Raw genomic sequence first — 14,203 nt, forward strand, 5'->3', positions numbered from 1 at the left:
AACAATGGACATGAATACAGAAATTCAAGAAGTAAAGTCCTGAACAAAATAAATAAAATAAATAAAAATAAGTGCATTCGTAGTACCAGCATAGTAAAACTACAGAACAGCAAAAAGAAAATATTTAAAGTAGCTGAAGAGAAAAGATAAATCATCTCTAAAAGAATGACCAAAAGACTAGTGGATCTCAGACTTTAGTACATTTCAAAATCATTTGGAGGACTTGTTAAAATACAGACTACTGGGCTTCAAAACCAGGATTTCTGATTCAGTAAGTCTGGGGTAGGACCTGAGAACTTTAATTTCTAACAAGTTCACAGGTGATTCTGTTGTTGCTGGTATAGGAACCATACTGTGGGAACCTCTGAGTTCAACTAACAAAAGAAACTTCAAAAGCAACAGTGGGAGACACAAGATAGTGCTGAGAGAGAGAACGGTATCATTCAAGAATGTGAAGTAAAGATAATTTTACATATAGAAATAATGTTTACTATTCACACTCTCTTGCTGAATGAGCTATTAAAGGACATATTTTAGGCACAAGGAAACTGAATCCAGAAAGTGGTAGTTCAATACAAAAAGTAATGATTAGCAAAGAAATGGGTGCTAGAACTGACAAACCTAAATAAGCATAAATAATTATAATGGGTGAGAAGCAGTGGCTGATGTAATTCCAGCATTTTGGGAGGCTGAGGCAAATGGATTGCTTGAGTCCAGGAGTTCAGGACTAGCCTGGGCAACATGGCAAAACCCTGTCTCTACAAAAAATGCAAAAATCAGCTGGGCATGGTGGTGAGCACCTGTAGTCCCTCAGGAGGCTGAGGTGGAAGGATCACTTGAGCCCCAGGAGCAAGGGCTGCAGTGAGCTGAAATCACACCATTGTATTCCAACCTGGGCAACAGGTGGGATCCTGTTTCAAAATAATGATAATAAAAATAATGAAATAATAATGCTAAGCAACACACTCTTAAGCAATGAATCAAAGAAGAAATCACAAACGATATTAGAAAATATCTTGGGACAAGTGAAAATGAAAACACAACTATTGAAAATTTTGGAATATAGCAAAAAAAAAAAAAAAAAAAAAAACAGTGCTGAGAGGAAAATGTATGACTGTAAGAGCTTATGTCCAAAACAATGAAAGACTCCAAATCAAAAACCTAACTGTACATCATAAGTAAGTAGAAAAGGAAAATCAAATTAAACCCAAAGTTACCAGGAAAAAATAAAGATTGAAGCAGAGATAAATAAATTAGAGAACAGAAAAGCAACAGAGAAAATCAACAGAACTATGAACTAGTTCTTTAAAAAGATCAACAAAAATGATAAATATTTAGCAATGATAAACATTTCTGAGTAAGAAAAAAAGAGAGAAGATTTATTCCTGGAAACATATAACCTACCAAAAGGTAGTAATGAAGAAACAGAAAATATAAACAGACCTATAACTAGTAAGAAGACTGAATCCGTAATAAAAATCTCCTAACAAAGAAAAGCCCAGAACCAGATGGAGGCATTGGTGATTCTATCACACATTTAAAGAAAAATTAACATCAATTCTCAAACTCTTCCCCCAAAATGAAGAGGAGGCAACATGTAGTAACTCATTCTATGAAGCCAGCATCACCCTGATACTAAAGCCAGAAAAAGATACTATAAGGAAACTATAGGCCAATATGTTTTATGAATATTAATATAAAAATCTTCAACAAAGTACAAGAAGTTGAATTTAACAGCACATTAAAAGAATTATACATGACAACCCAGTGGAATTTACTCCTGGGAAGCAAGGATGGTTCAACATATAAAAATTAATCAATATGATAGAACACATTAACAAAATGAAGAAAAAATAGCCACACAGTCATCTTATACGTAGACAACCCTAAAGATTCCACACAAGAAACTGTTAGAACCAATAAATAAATTCAGAAAAGTAGCAGGTTACAAAATCAATACACAAAAATTAGTTGCTTTTCAATATGTTAACAATAAATCTGAAAGACAGTCAGGTAAACTGTTCCATTACAATAGCATCAAAAAGAATAAAATATTCAGGAATAAACTTAGCCAAACAGAGAAAAACATGTATACTGAAAACTACAAAACATTACTGAAAGAAATTAAGGTGGATACTAGAAAGTGAAAAGACATCTTGTGTTAATGTATTGGAAGGTTTTATATTGTTAAGATGCGCATTCTACCCAAAATGTTACAAATCAACGAAACCCCTTCAAAATCCCCATAATAATCCCAATCCAAATATATAATAATCCCAATAATGTATTGTTTTTGGAAAAATACATCATAAAATTAATAAAAAATCTGAAAGGACCCTGAATGGCCAAAATAATCTTGAAGATGAAAAAACCTGGAGAATGCATACTTCTTAATTTCAAAATTTATCAGTATTCTACAGTGATTGGTGTGGAACTATTAATAACATACAGACATATTAGATTAACGGAATGGAATAGAGGGCCCAAAAATAAATGCCAGCATAAATGGTCAAACGATTTTTAACAAGGGTGGCAAGACCATTTAATGGGGAAAAACAACAATCTTTCCAGCAAATAAAGTTAGGAAAACTGGATATCCACATGCAAAGGAATAAGCTGGACCCTTACCTTACACCATATACAAAACTGAACTCAAAGACCTAAAACGATAAAAGCTTTAGAAAACACAGGGGGAAAGTTTCATGATATTGAATTTGGCAATGATTTATTGGATATGATACAAAAAATACAATAAACAACAAAAATTGATAAATTAGAGTTCATTGAAATTAAAAACTTTTGTTCATTAAAGGATACTACTGATAAATAGAATGAAAAGGCAACCTACAAAATGGGAGAATGATATATCTGAAAAAGATTAATATCCAGATGTAAAAATTCCTATAACTCAACAACAAAAAACCTAAGAAGTTGGCCAAAAAGTATGCAAAGGACTTGAATATACATTTCTTCAAAGTAGAGAAATATTTGGTCAACAATTAAATAAAAAGATGCTCAATATCAGTAATCATTAGGGAAATGCAGATAAAAACTACAGTGAAGTATCACTTTATACCTACTAGACACCTATCATTAAGACAAAAAGAGGAATAAGGAAAATAAAACAGAAAATAACAAGTGTTGTCAAGGATGTGGAGAAACTGAACCCTTGCACATTCCTGGTGGGAATGTAAAATGGTACAGCCACTATGGAAAACAGAATGGGGGTTCTTTGAAAAATTAAACATAAAATTATCATATGATACAGCAATTCCAGTTCTGGGTATATACTCAGAAACAGCAAAAGCAGGAACAGGAACAGATAAATGTATACTCATGTCTATAGCAGTATTATTCACGATAGCCAAATAATGGAAGCAATGTCAGTATCCACTAACAGATGAATGGATAAACAGAATGCTGTATAAACATACAGTAGAATGTTATTCAGATGTAAAAGGAAAGGAAATTTTGACACATGTGGCTACAACATGGGTGAACTTCAAGACATTATACCAAATGAAATGACCTGGTAACAAAGACAAATACTATAAGATTCCACTTACATTTGGTACTAAGAAGTCAAATTAATAGGGATAGAAAATAGAATGGTGATAGAGGCCTGGAGGGAGGGAAAAATGGAGAGTAAAGTAATTATTTGATGGATATGGAATCTCAGTTCAGGAAGATGAAAATATTTTGGAGATGGGTGGTGGTAATGGGTGCACAACAATGCGAATGTACTTGCTGCTACTGGACTATACACTTAAAAATGGTAAATGTTATTATGTCCTGTATGTTGTAATGCAATTTAAAAAAATATATTTTTTTGTATTTAAAAGCAAGGTAGAGCAAAAGTACTATATGACAACAGCATGAATAAGAATGGAAAGTATTCAGAATTTGTGTTCTAAGATCTTATTAACATTTGGGTAGAGTTTACAGATATTAACTTTTGGAATTTATAAAGTACATATATTAAAATACTAAAAATAACAGAATTTGTGTTCTAAGATCTTATTAACATTTGGGTAGAGTTTACAGATATTAACTTTTGGAATTTATAAAGTACATATATTAAAATACTAAAAATAACCAATAAAAGAATTAAAATAAAATGAATGATGCCCAAATCTGCTAAAGAAACATTTTTAATAGACCATACTGTCATGACAGACTATACTATTTACAGTTAATATTTATGTCCTAGTAAAATACATGGGAAAAAATATACATTAACTTTAAGAAAGAAGAAAAGGGTAAAAATTTAGGGTGGGACTTTAACCTATACATCAAATACTATTCATTAAAAAATGTTCGTATTAAAAAATATCAATTGTGGGTATACAGGTATATGATTTTATATACTTTACATTTGAAATATCGTATAAATTTTAGAGATGAGACATACAAAATCTATGAAAAGTTATATTAGAAAGTATTATGTGCTTATTAATCTTCAGGAGTAAGGACAGTCTTCAAATTGGGAAGAAACTGGAATTAGTCACAAAAAACTGGAAATTAACTGAAACTCCCAAATATCCCCAAACTGTATAATTGAATTCAAAAGATAAAAAATCGGCTTAGAGAAAAGTCTCTTCAGCAGACAGACACAAACGTTAGCATATTTCTATAAAACAGCATATAATCTGATATGGAAATGCTGACAATACAAAAGATAAAGGAAATGAACAGGAAGAACTGAAGTAAGTCCTATCAAAATAGTATTTTTAAATCAACATTAAAACAAATTTATAATTTATTTAGCAAATAATTGCACATGTCCAAGTCAGTGAAGATGTAGTGAAAAAGAGCATTTATACACAGTTGGTATTTGCTAAATTTGGCACAACCCTTTAACATAGCAATTGCTATGTATTAAATAAATAAAAAATATCATACCCTTAATGTATTTATCCCATTTCTGAAATTTGTGCTAAGAAGTAATGCTGAAGGAAGAAAAGACATGTCGAGGGAAGTAGTCCTTGCAAATATAAGATTAATTTGAAGCTTCTAATTCCCTAAGAGGACAGTTACTTACTGTTGGATTTTGCAATCATTATTAATGACAGTCATGAAAACTGCATAGCAACCAGGGAAAAGTTGATGAGTTGTTAAATGACTACAGGATGGAAAAGAGGGGGAACGCAGGAACAGCACTGTGAGGGAAGGCAAAATCAGGGTCAAAACTAGGGTGAGGGAACTGAGACACTCCCTTAAGGGCCAAATTTGGAGTGGGCACCAAAAAACAAAAACAATAATCAAGTTAAAAAATATTTTTAAAAGGCAAAGCTAATGTGACATTTGTAATGGAAAAAGCTAAAGATTTCAAATACAAACAGGATCTCATCTTGATTTGCAGCACCCTGAGAGTGTTGCACTTGCTTTTCCCTAATCCAGACTGAAGGATCCTGTCTTTAATTTCTTAAACAATTTATCATTGATACTGATATTTTTGCAGTGATTTTTAACTTTTAAAAACCCGTTGCATTAAAATATCATTTTTAATTGGCGTCCCCTTAAAGTCTGCACTTCAGACCAGCGCCTCCATCGCCCTAGTCCCGACCTGGCGTAATATCATGGTAATAAGTATGTGTTACAGAGTCTGCGGTTTTTCTCTGTATAAACTTCACGTGTACTTTAAAATCCGAACTAACAGTGCCGTTCTCCGCGATCCTTCGGCCTCAGAGCAGTCGCCTCGACTTCTCGAGGCCGAGGGTGGGGGGGATGCTGTGGCAACGGTCGTGGGAGGTTCGAGAAACCGCCTTCTGGCCTCACCATGAAACGCAAGTTAGACCCTCGGGGTATGACGTTGCCCCGCAGCTCATTGTGGAGGTTCACGTACTCATTGATAAAGTCTACGTCCTCTTCGTGTGGCAACAAACTCGCGTTCAAACCAGAACCCAGTAGCAGTAGCCACAGCTCCCAGAGCCGCAGCTTCAAAACGGCCCCTACTGCCACGGGGAGGGACTGGGCGCTCCACTCCCCAGCGAAAGACCATCGGGCCTCCATGGTCCAACAGCCGCGGACAGGGCAGTGCGCACGCGCTGGCTGGTGCCCTGCCAATCTACGGGCACGCAGGCGAGACGAGCCCCGCCTCCCGGAAGGAGAAAGGGAGGAGGGAGGAGGGAGGAGGGGAATAAAAGGAGGCAAGAGGGAGGAGGAAGGGAGGAGGGGGAAGGGGAAAGGTCTGTAGGCGGGACACAGATCCAGCTTTCAAGCAGCTTACAATTTAGTGAGTTAGCAATCAGGCAGCATTTATAACATGTGATAATAGAAAGCCAAAATACTATTGCGTCGTATGAGGGATGATTAGTCCTCTTATGGAGGACGAGGGAAGCCTTTCTGGAAAATGTATACAGAAAGTGAAACAGACAGGTATAAGATGGCATTCTAAGCAAAGGGAGAAGCATATAATGTGCTTAAGGAGAGGCTAGAACCTATTTAAGGGTGAAGGTGGCAAGTGCTGAAAGGTGCAATTCCTTTATTATGGAGGTACTGTTGTTAGACTACGAAAAATGCTAAAGAAAAAGTATAAATAGAATAATGCAATCTTAGATTTGGAAGAAATTTTAGCCACTGTTGGTAGCCTCATGCCTTAGACATACTCTCTGAAACATCACTGACAGGTGATCCTTACATTCTTGTCTTAAATAATTACATCAATAGGGAAGTCACCATCTTCTGGGCAGCTCATTCCACTGCTAGACATCTCATTCAATAAATATTTCCTTAGTACCTCCTGTGTGTCACAGCCCAGCTAGATCTTCAAATGCTGAACAAGCTAGACGTAGACTATCCACAGGAAGCTTTTAGTTAAAGATGATATAGATGAATCATCAGTTACAATACAGAGAGGTAAATACTATTTTTAATTTATTTCACAAATATTTAATGTGTCAGGAAATGCTTGGAGAATATCAACTCACTCAAATCATAAAAGTCTCAAGAAATTGTTACCATTATCTGTTTAACAGATGGAAAATTGGAGAAAAAGAGAAATCAAATTGTCTGAAGCCACCCAGCCAGTGAGTGGCAGAGCTACTTTTTTTTTTTTAACCAATTTCTTTTTCTAAAAATAAACTCTATTTTTTTATAGCAGTTTTAGGTTCACAGTAAAACTCAGAGGAAGATACAGAGATTTCTCATGTACCTCCTGCCCCAACACATAGATCACCTCCCTCTATCAACATCCCACACCAGAATGGTACATTTACAATTGATGAACCTGCATTTATACATTATCCCCACCCAGTGTACATAGTACATATATAATTTCTTTTCTTTATAAACTACCCAGTTTCAGGTATTTTCTTATGAGCAACACTAAACAGACTATGACAGTAAGAGTGATGTTGAGTTTTTTAAGCAACCAATAAACTGTATTTCAAAGCGGCTGTGCCATTTTGCATTCCCACCAGCAATGCATGAGCACCTGTGTTCCTCCACATCCTTGCCAGCATTTGGTGTTGCCAGTGTTCTGGATTTTGGCCATTCTAATAGGTGTGTAGTGGTATTTCATTGATGTCTTAATGTGCATTTTCCTGATGACATATGATGTACCTTTTCATATGCTTATTTGAGTACTGTATATCTTCTTTGGTGAGGTGTCCGTTAAGGTCTTTGACCCGTTTTTAAATTAAGCTGTTTGTTTTTTGATTGTTTAGTTTAAAGAGTCTTGGCATATTTTGGGTAATAGTTTTTATTGCATATGTCTTCTGTAGGTATTTTTCTCCCAGGCTGTGGCTTGTCTTTTCATTCTCTTGAGAATGTCTTTTGCTGAGTAGAAATTTTTAGTTTTAATGACACCCAGCTAATCAGTTTGTTCTTTCATAAATCATACCTTTTGCATTATATCAAAAAGGCTATTGCCAAATTCAAGATCATCTAGATTTTCTCCCATATAATCTTCTAGGAGTTTATGCTTTTGCATTTACATTTAAGTCTGTGATCCATTTTGATTAATTTTTTGTGAAGAGTGTAAAATTTGTGCTTAGATTGATTTTTTTCTTGTATAGGGACATTCAGTTGTTCCAGAACCATTTGTTGAAAGACTATATTTCCTCCATTATATTGCCTTTGCTCCTTTGTCAAAGATCAGTTGACTTTGTTCTGTTCTATTTCTGAGCTCTCTATTTAGTGTTCCATGGATTTATTTATTTCTACTTTCACCAATGCTATACTGTTTTAATTACTATATTTTTGCTATTGTTTGAATGTATCTCCCTAAATTTATGTGTTGGAAAATTAATCACCAATACAACGGCACTGAGAGGTGGGATTGTTAAGAGGTGATTAGGTCATGAAAGCTCTGTCCTCAAAAATGAATTAAAGCCATTATCACAGGATTGGTAAGATATTGAGGAAGTGGGTTCCTGATGAAAAAATGAATTCAACTCCCTTGTTTCGCACATGTGTATGCACTCTCTTACTCTGGAACTTCTGCCATCAGATGACACAGTGAACAAGTCCTATTGGATGTAAGCTCCTCAACCTTGAACTTCCCAGCCTTCAGAATTGTAAGAAATTAATCTTTGTTTTTTCTAAATTACTAAATATCAGGTATTCTCTGATAGCAGCACAAAATAGACTCCTACGTGTACCCTTATAGTAAGATTTAATGTCAGGTAGTGTTAGTCCTACAGCCTTGTTTTTCTCATTCAATGTTGTATTGGCTATTCTGGGTTTTTCTGCCTCTTCATATAAATTTTAGAATCATTTTGTCAATATCCACAAATTAACTTGCTAAAATTTTGATTGTGATTACATTAAATCTATAGATCAAATTGGGAATTACTGATATTCTAACAATATTTAGTATTTCTATTTATGAACAAGGAATGTTTCTTCATTTGTTTAGTTATTTGATTTATTTTACCATACTTTTGTGGTTTTTCTTGTATAGTTCTTGTAAATATTTTGTTAGATTTATGACTAAGTATTTGTGTGTGCTAAACACTATTATATTTTCAATTTTAAATTCTACTTGTTCATGGCTAGTATATAGGAAAGTAATTTAAGGTAATTGACTTTTCTATAATTAACCTTGTATTCTACAACTTTGCCAAAATCACTGAATAGTTTCAGAAGTTTGTTGATTCTTTGGATTTTGCACATAAATAATTATGTCATCGGCAAAGAAAGACAATTTTCTTTCTTTCTTCTCAATCTATAAACCTTTTATTTACATTAGCAAGCACTTCCAGTATGGAAGTTGAAAAACAGTGATAATAGGGGACATCTTTGTCTTGTTCTTGATCTTAGTGAGGAAGCTTCATGTTTCTCATAACTAAATATGTAGTTAGCTGTAGCTTTTTTCGTAAATATTGACATCTTTATCAATATCTCAAGGAAGTTCCCTACTATTCCTAGTTTACTGAGAATTTTTATCATGAGTTCATATTGGATTTTGTCCAATGCTTTTTCTACATCTATTGATATAATCATATGCTTTTTCCTCTTTAGCCTTTTGATGTGATTTATGACATCAATTGATTTGCAAATTGAACCAAGCTTATATACCTGTGTCTTAGTTTATTTTCTGATGCTTATCACTGAATAATTGAAACTGGGTAATTTATAAAGAAAAATAATTTGTTTCTTACAGCTATGGAGGTTGAGAACATAAGGTTGAGGGTCTGCTTTTGGTGAAATACTTTCTTGCTGTTGAGAACTCTCTGCAAAGTCCTGAGGCAGTGCAGAGCATCATATGGCAAGAAAGTTGGGCATACTAGCTCTGTTCTCTCTTTCACTTTTTAGAAAGCCCTAAGTCTTACTCCTGTGATAACCCATTTATTCAATGATCAATGAATGGAGTGGTTCATTCATGAGGGCGGAGCCCTCATAACCCAATTATCTTTTTAAAGACCTAACTTTTAATAATGCCTCAATGGGAATTAAATCTTAAATGAGTTTTGGAGGGTACAAATATTCAAATCAAAGCAATCTGGAATAAATTTCACTCAATTATGTTGTATAATTATTTTTATACATTGTTGAATTCAATTTGCTTAGTGTCCTGTTAGGAAATTTTGCATCTACATTCATGAGAGATATGAGTCTATAGTTATTTTTTTTCTTGTAATGTCTTTGCAGGATTTTCGTATTAGGGTAATGCTGGCCTCATACAATGAGTTAAGAAGTATTCTCTTTGCTTCTATCCTCTGAAAGACATTATAGAGAATTGATAATGTCTTTCTTTAAACTTTTGATAGACTTCACCAGTGATTTCATCTGGGCCCGGTGCTTTCTGTTTCAAAAGATTATTAGTTATCAATTAAATTTCTTATAGGCCTCTTCAGATTGTCTATTTCTTCTGTATGAGTTGTGGGAGATATGTCTTTCAAGGAATTGGCCCATTTCATCTAGATTATTAAGTTTGTGGGTGTAGAGTTGTTCATAGTACAGTAGTGCTCAGTTATCCTTTTAATGTTCATAAGATCCGTAGTGATGTTCCTTCCTTCATCTCTGATATTAATAATTTATGTCTTTTTTCTTTATCTGTTAGCTTGGCTAGAAGCGTGTCAATCTTATTTATGCCTTAAAATAACCAGCTTTTGGTTTTATTAATTTCTCTATTAATTTTGTTTTCAATTTTATTGATTTCTGCTCAAATTTTTATTATTTCTCTTCTGCTTACTTTGGATTTAATTTGCTCTTTTTTTTCTAGTTTCTTACAATGGAAATATAAACAATTTTAGATCTTATTTTCTAATATATTTATTCAGTGCTATAAATTTACCTCTAAGCAATGCTTTGGTTCATCCCACAAATTTTGCTAGGATGTTTTCATTTTCATTTATTTAAAAATATTTAAAAATTTATTTTGAGATTTTTTCCTTTGGACCCTGTGTTGCTTAGAAGTGTGCTGTTTTATTTCTTATTTTGGCATTTTATGGTTAGTTTTCTCTTATTGATTTCTAGTTCAATTACTAGTGGTCTGAGAGCAGGCATTACATAATTTGTATTCTAAATTTGTTAAGGTGTGCTTTATGGTCTGGAATATAGCTTATCTTGGTAAATGTTTCATATGAGCTTGGGAATATGTATTCAGCTATTGTTGAAGTGTATAGACGGCTATTATATTCAGGTGATTGATATTGTTGTTGATTTTAACTATGTCCTTACCAATTTTCTGCCTCCTGAATCTATACATTTCAGATAGAGGTGTTTTGAAGTCTCCAACTGTAATAGTAGATTCATCTATTTCTTCCTGTAGTTCTCTCGGTTTTGTCTCATGTATTTCTATACTTTCTACACTCTCTTGTTAGGTGCATAGGATTGTAAAGTCTTCTTGGAGAATTAACCCTTTTGTCATTATGTAATGTTCCTGTTTATTCCTGATATTTTTACTTGTTTTGAAGTTGGCTGTAGCTAGAATTAATATAGCTACCTTGGTTTCTTTTGATTAGTGATGTAGAGCCATGTTTTAACCCCAGGTGACTCAGACAGGAATATGGAGGAAGGACACACAAAAGCATCTCATTGGTTTCTATAGAAAGAAGTGGGTTTGCTGACAATGTTCTATAAATATTGTCTTTTAGATCTGTCAAGAAATTGGCTCCCATTATGTACTCTATATAAGAAAAAACTTAAATACATTATATTCTCAGATACACATTTTCAAAAAATTTAAAGAGGCATGAGAATACATGAGAATTATTTAATCATAGTTTCATGAAATACATATTAAATCTCAAGTTGTATACATTTTCATGTAAGTTTTGAATGGTTGTGTATTTTTGAACTTTGAAATTTGGGGCAAAACAGTTTTAACTTACCTCATATTGAAAGTGATGAAACTAATTTATTACACTCGGTTTCTTGAAAGCATTGGAATTGTTAGTGGGTATTGGCAGAATCATTTATTTCTTTATAAAAAATGTGGAAAATAAGGTTTCACTAAATTGTTTTATTTAAATTCTGCTGCTTATGTACTTTTTGCATACCCATTTAACATTTCTGTGGTCATACATAAGAGATTATTGCTTTAATTTTAAAATCAAAAGCAATTTTAGGATAAATTTTAAGCCTCTTGCTTATCTCAGATGATTTGGGACTTTCCTTAAGTTCTCAGTTTTGGTACACTGCACTTGAATTTTTAAAATTTTTTATCTATTTATTTTTGAGATGGAGTCTCACTCTGTCACCCAGGCTGGAGTGCAGTGGCATGATCTTGGCTCACTCCAACCTCTGCCTCCTGGGTTCAAGTGATTCTCATGCCTCAGCCCCTCGAATAGCTGGTACTACAGGCACATGCCACCATGGCTGGCTGTTTTTTTGTATTTTTAGTAGACAGGGGATTTCACCATGTTGGCCAGGCTGGTCTAGACCTCCTGACCTCAGGTGATCTGCCTGCCTTGGCCTCCCAAAGTGCTGGGATTACAGGAGTGAGCCACCATGCCTGGCTTGCACAAGTTAGCAAGTTTAGAAATATATTTTTAATCTACATTTACTGATAATGATTATGGAATAAGACTGAAGATACTGAAATGTATTACTTTATTCTCTGTATAGATGTTATTAGAAACATACTGTTGTTACTCTACTGAATCTTTCTAATTGTTATTTTTTTTCAATACATACTCACTTGATTGATCATTTCTATAATTCAGATTTCTGATTTAGATAATTGTGCATGAGAAGCATGAGAAAAGAAAACGAAAATGATGCACACATAAAAGCAAGCATTGAAGGGTAGAAAGATAGACTTTACTTTGTTAAAATGTAAAAGAGGGCAATGGAGAAATTTGCTAGATAAATGTCCAAGAATTAAAATCCCAGATGCACAGGGAGCCATTAAAATTTCCTAAGAAAATGAAAGAGAGAACACAAACATTCCAGGCTCATGGTTAGGAAGAATCAATATGATGAAAATGGCCATACTGCCCAAAGTAATTCATAGTTTTAGTGCTATCCTCATCAAGCTACCATTGACTTTCTTCACAGAATTGGAAAATAACAGCTTAAACTTCCTATGAAACCAAGAGAGCCCGCATAGCCAAGACAATCCTATGCAAAAAACAAACAAACAAATAAAAACAAAACTGGAGGCATCATGCTACCTGACTTCAAACTATACTACAAAGCTACAGTAATCAAAACAGCATGGTACTGGTACCAAAACAGAGATATAAGACCGATGAAACAGAACAGAGGCCTCAGAAAATGAATAACACCAGCACCATTAGAAAAATGGAGCAAGAAAATGAACAATGTAACTTGCCAAAAAAAAAAAAAAGGAGCAAAAAACAATGTAGTTGAAATATTCATGCTCTTTTTACATATAGGTACCATGGGCTATATATAACCAGATTCCAGGAGGAATTTGATCCTTGGGAACTAAAGTATCATTTGTCTCCATGTTAGTCCATTTTCACACTCCTGATAAAGAGATACCTGAGACTAGGCAACTTACAAAAGAAAGAGGCTTAATTGGACTTAGTATAGTTCCATGTGGGTAGGAAGGTCTCACAATCATGGTGGAAGGCTAAAGGCACTTCTTACATGGTAGCGGTAGGACAGAATGAGGAAGGCACAAAAGCATAAATCTATGATAAACTCATCAAATCTCATGAGACTTTTCCATTATCATCATACTAGCACAGAAAAGACTGGCCCCTATGATCCAATTACCTCCCCCTGGGTCACTCCCAAAACATGTGAGAATTCTGGGAGATGCAAGTGAAGTTGAGATTTGGGTGGGGACACAGCCAAACCATATCAGTTTCTAAAAGATCAAGCCATAAAATTGAGTGTAAATCTGAGACTATTTATATGAAAGTTTGACTCCTGAATGCACATTACTCCTGTCTTCATTAGGTCAGTATTAAGTATGATCATATATTTGAAACAACTTCTTGTAATCTTTTCATCAAAGGTGAAAATGACATTCCCTAGTCTATCTTAATAAAATTCAAACAATGTATTTGTAAATCTGAATGTAGGTTATGAAAATCTGTTTAGCTCTGCTAGTAGTTCAATCAATAAAAATTAATAGCATCTACCTCACAGAATTATTGAGGGAATTACGTAAGTTATTATATGTAAAACACCTAGTGCTTGGCAGAGTGTAGACATTACTGTTAGGTATTACTATTAATAAATTTAAATCCTATCTTATTTTCACTCATTGTATTGACAAGGACTGAAAATAATTATTAACACTTAGATATGTGTTAATAATTATTTTAGCATTCCTCCC

General features: G+C 34.0%; 1 protein-coding gene across 1 annotated transcript in view; it reads right to left on the reverse strand.

Moving 5' to 3' along the window:
* Positions 1–6,012, reverse strand: part of GLIPR1L2 (GLIPR1 like 2) — a 44,796-nt gene extending 38,784 nt beyond the window's left edge. Inside the window, exon 1 of the mRNA XM_003927814.3 lies at positions 5,779–6,012. Coding sequence (XP_003927863.1) covers positions 5,779–6,012 — 234 coding nt within the window. The remainder of the gene's footprint in view (positions 1–5,778) is intronic.
* Between the last annotated feature and the right edge of the window lie 8,191 nt (positions 6,013–14,203).

This window comes from Saimiri boliviensis, chromosome 7 (assembly GCF_048565385.1).
Source record: "Saimiri boliviensis isolate mSaiBol1 chromosome 7, mSaiBol1.pri, whole genome shotgun sequence".
In the NCBI taxonomy this organism is placed as follows: domain Eukaryota; kingdom Metazoa; phylum Chordata; class Mammalia; order Primates; family Cebidae; genus Saimiri; species Saimiri boliviensis.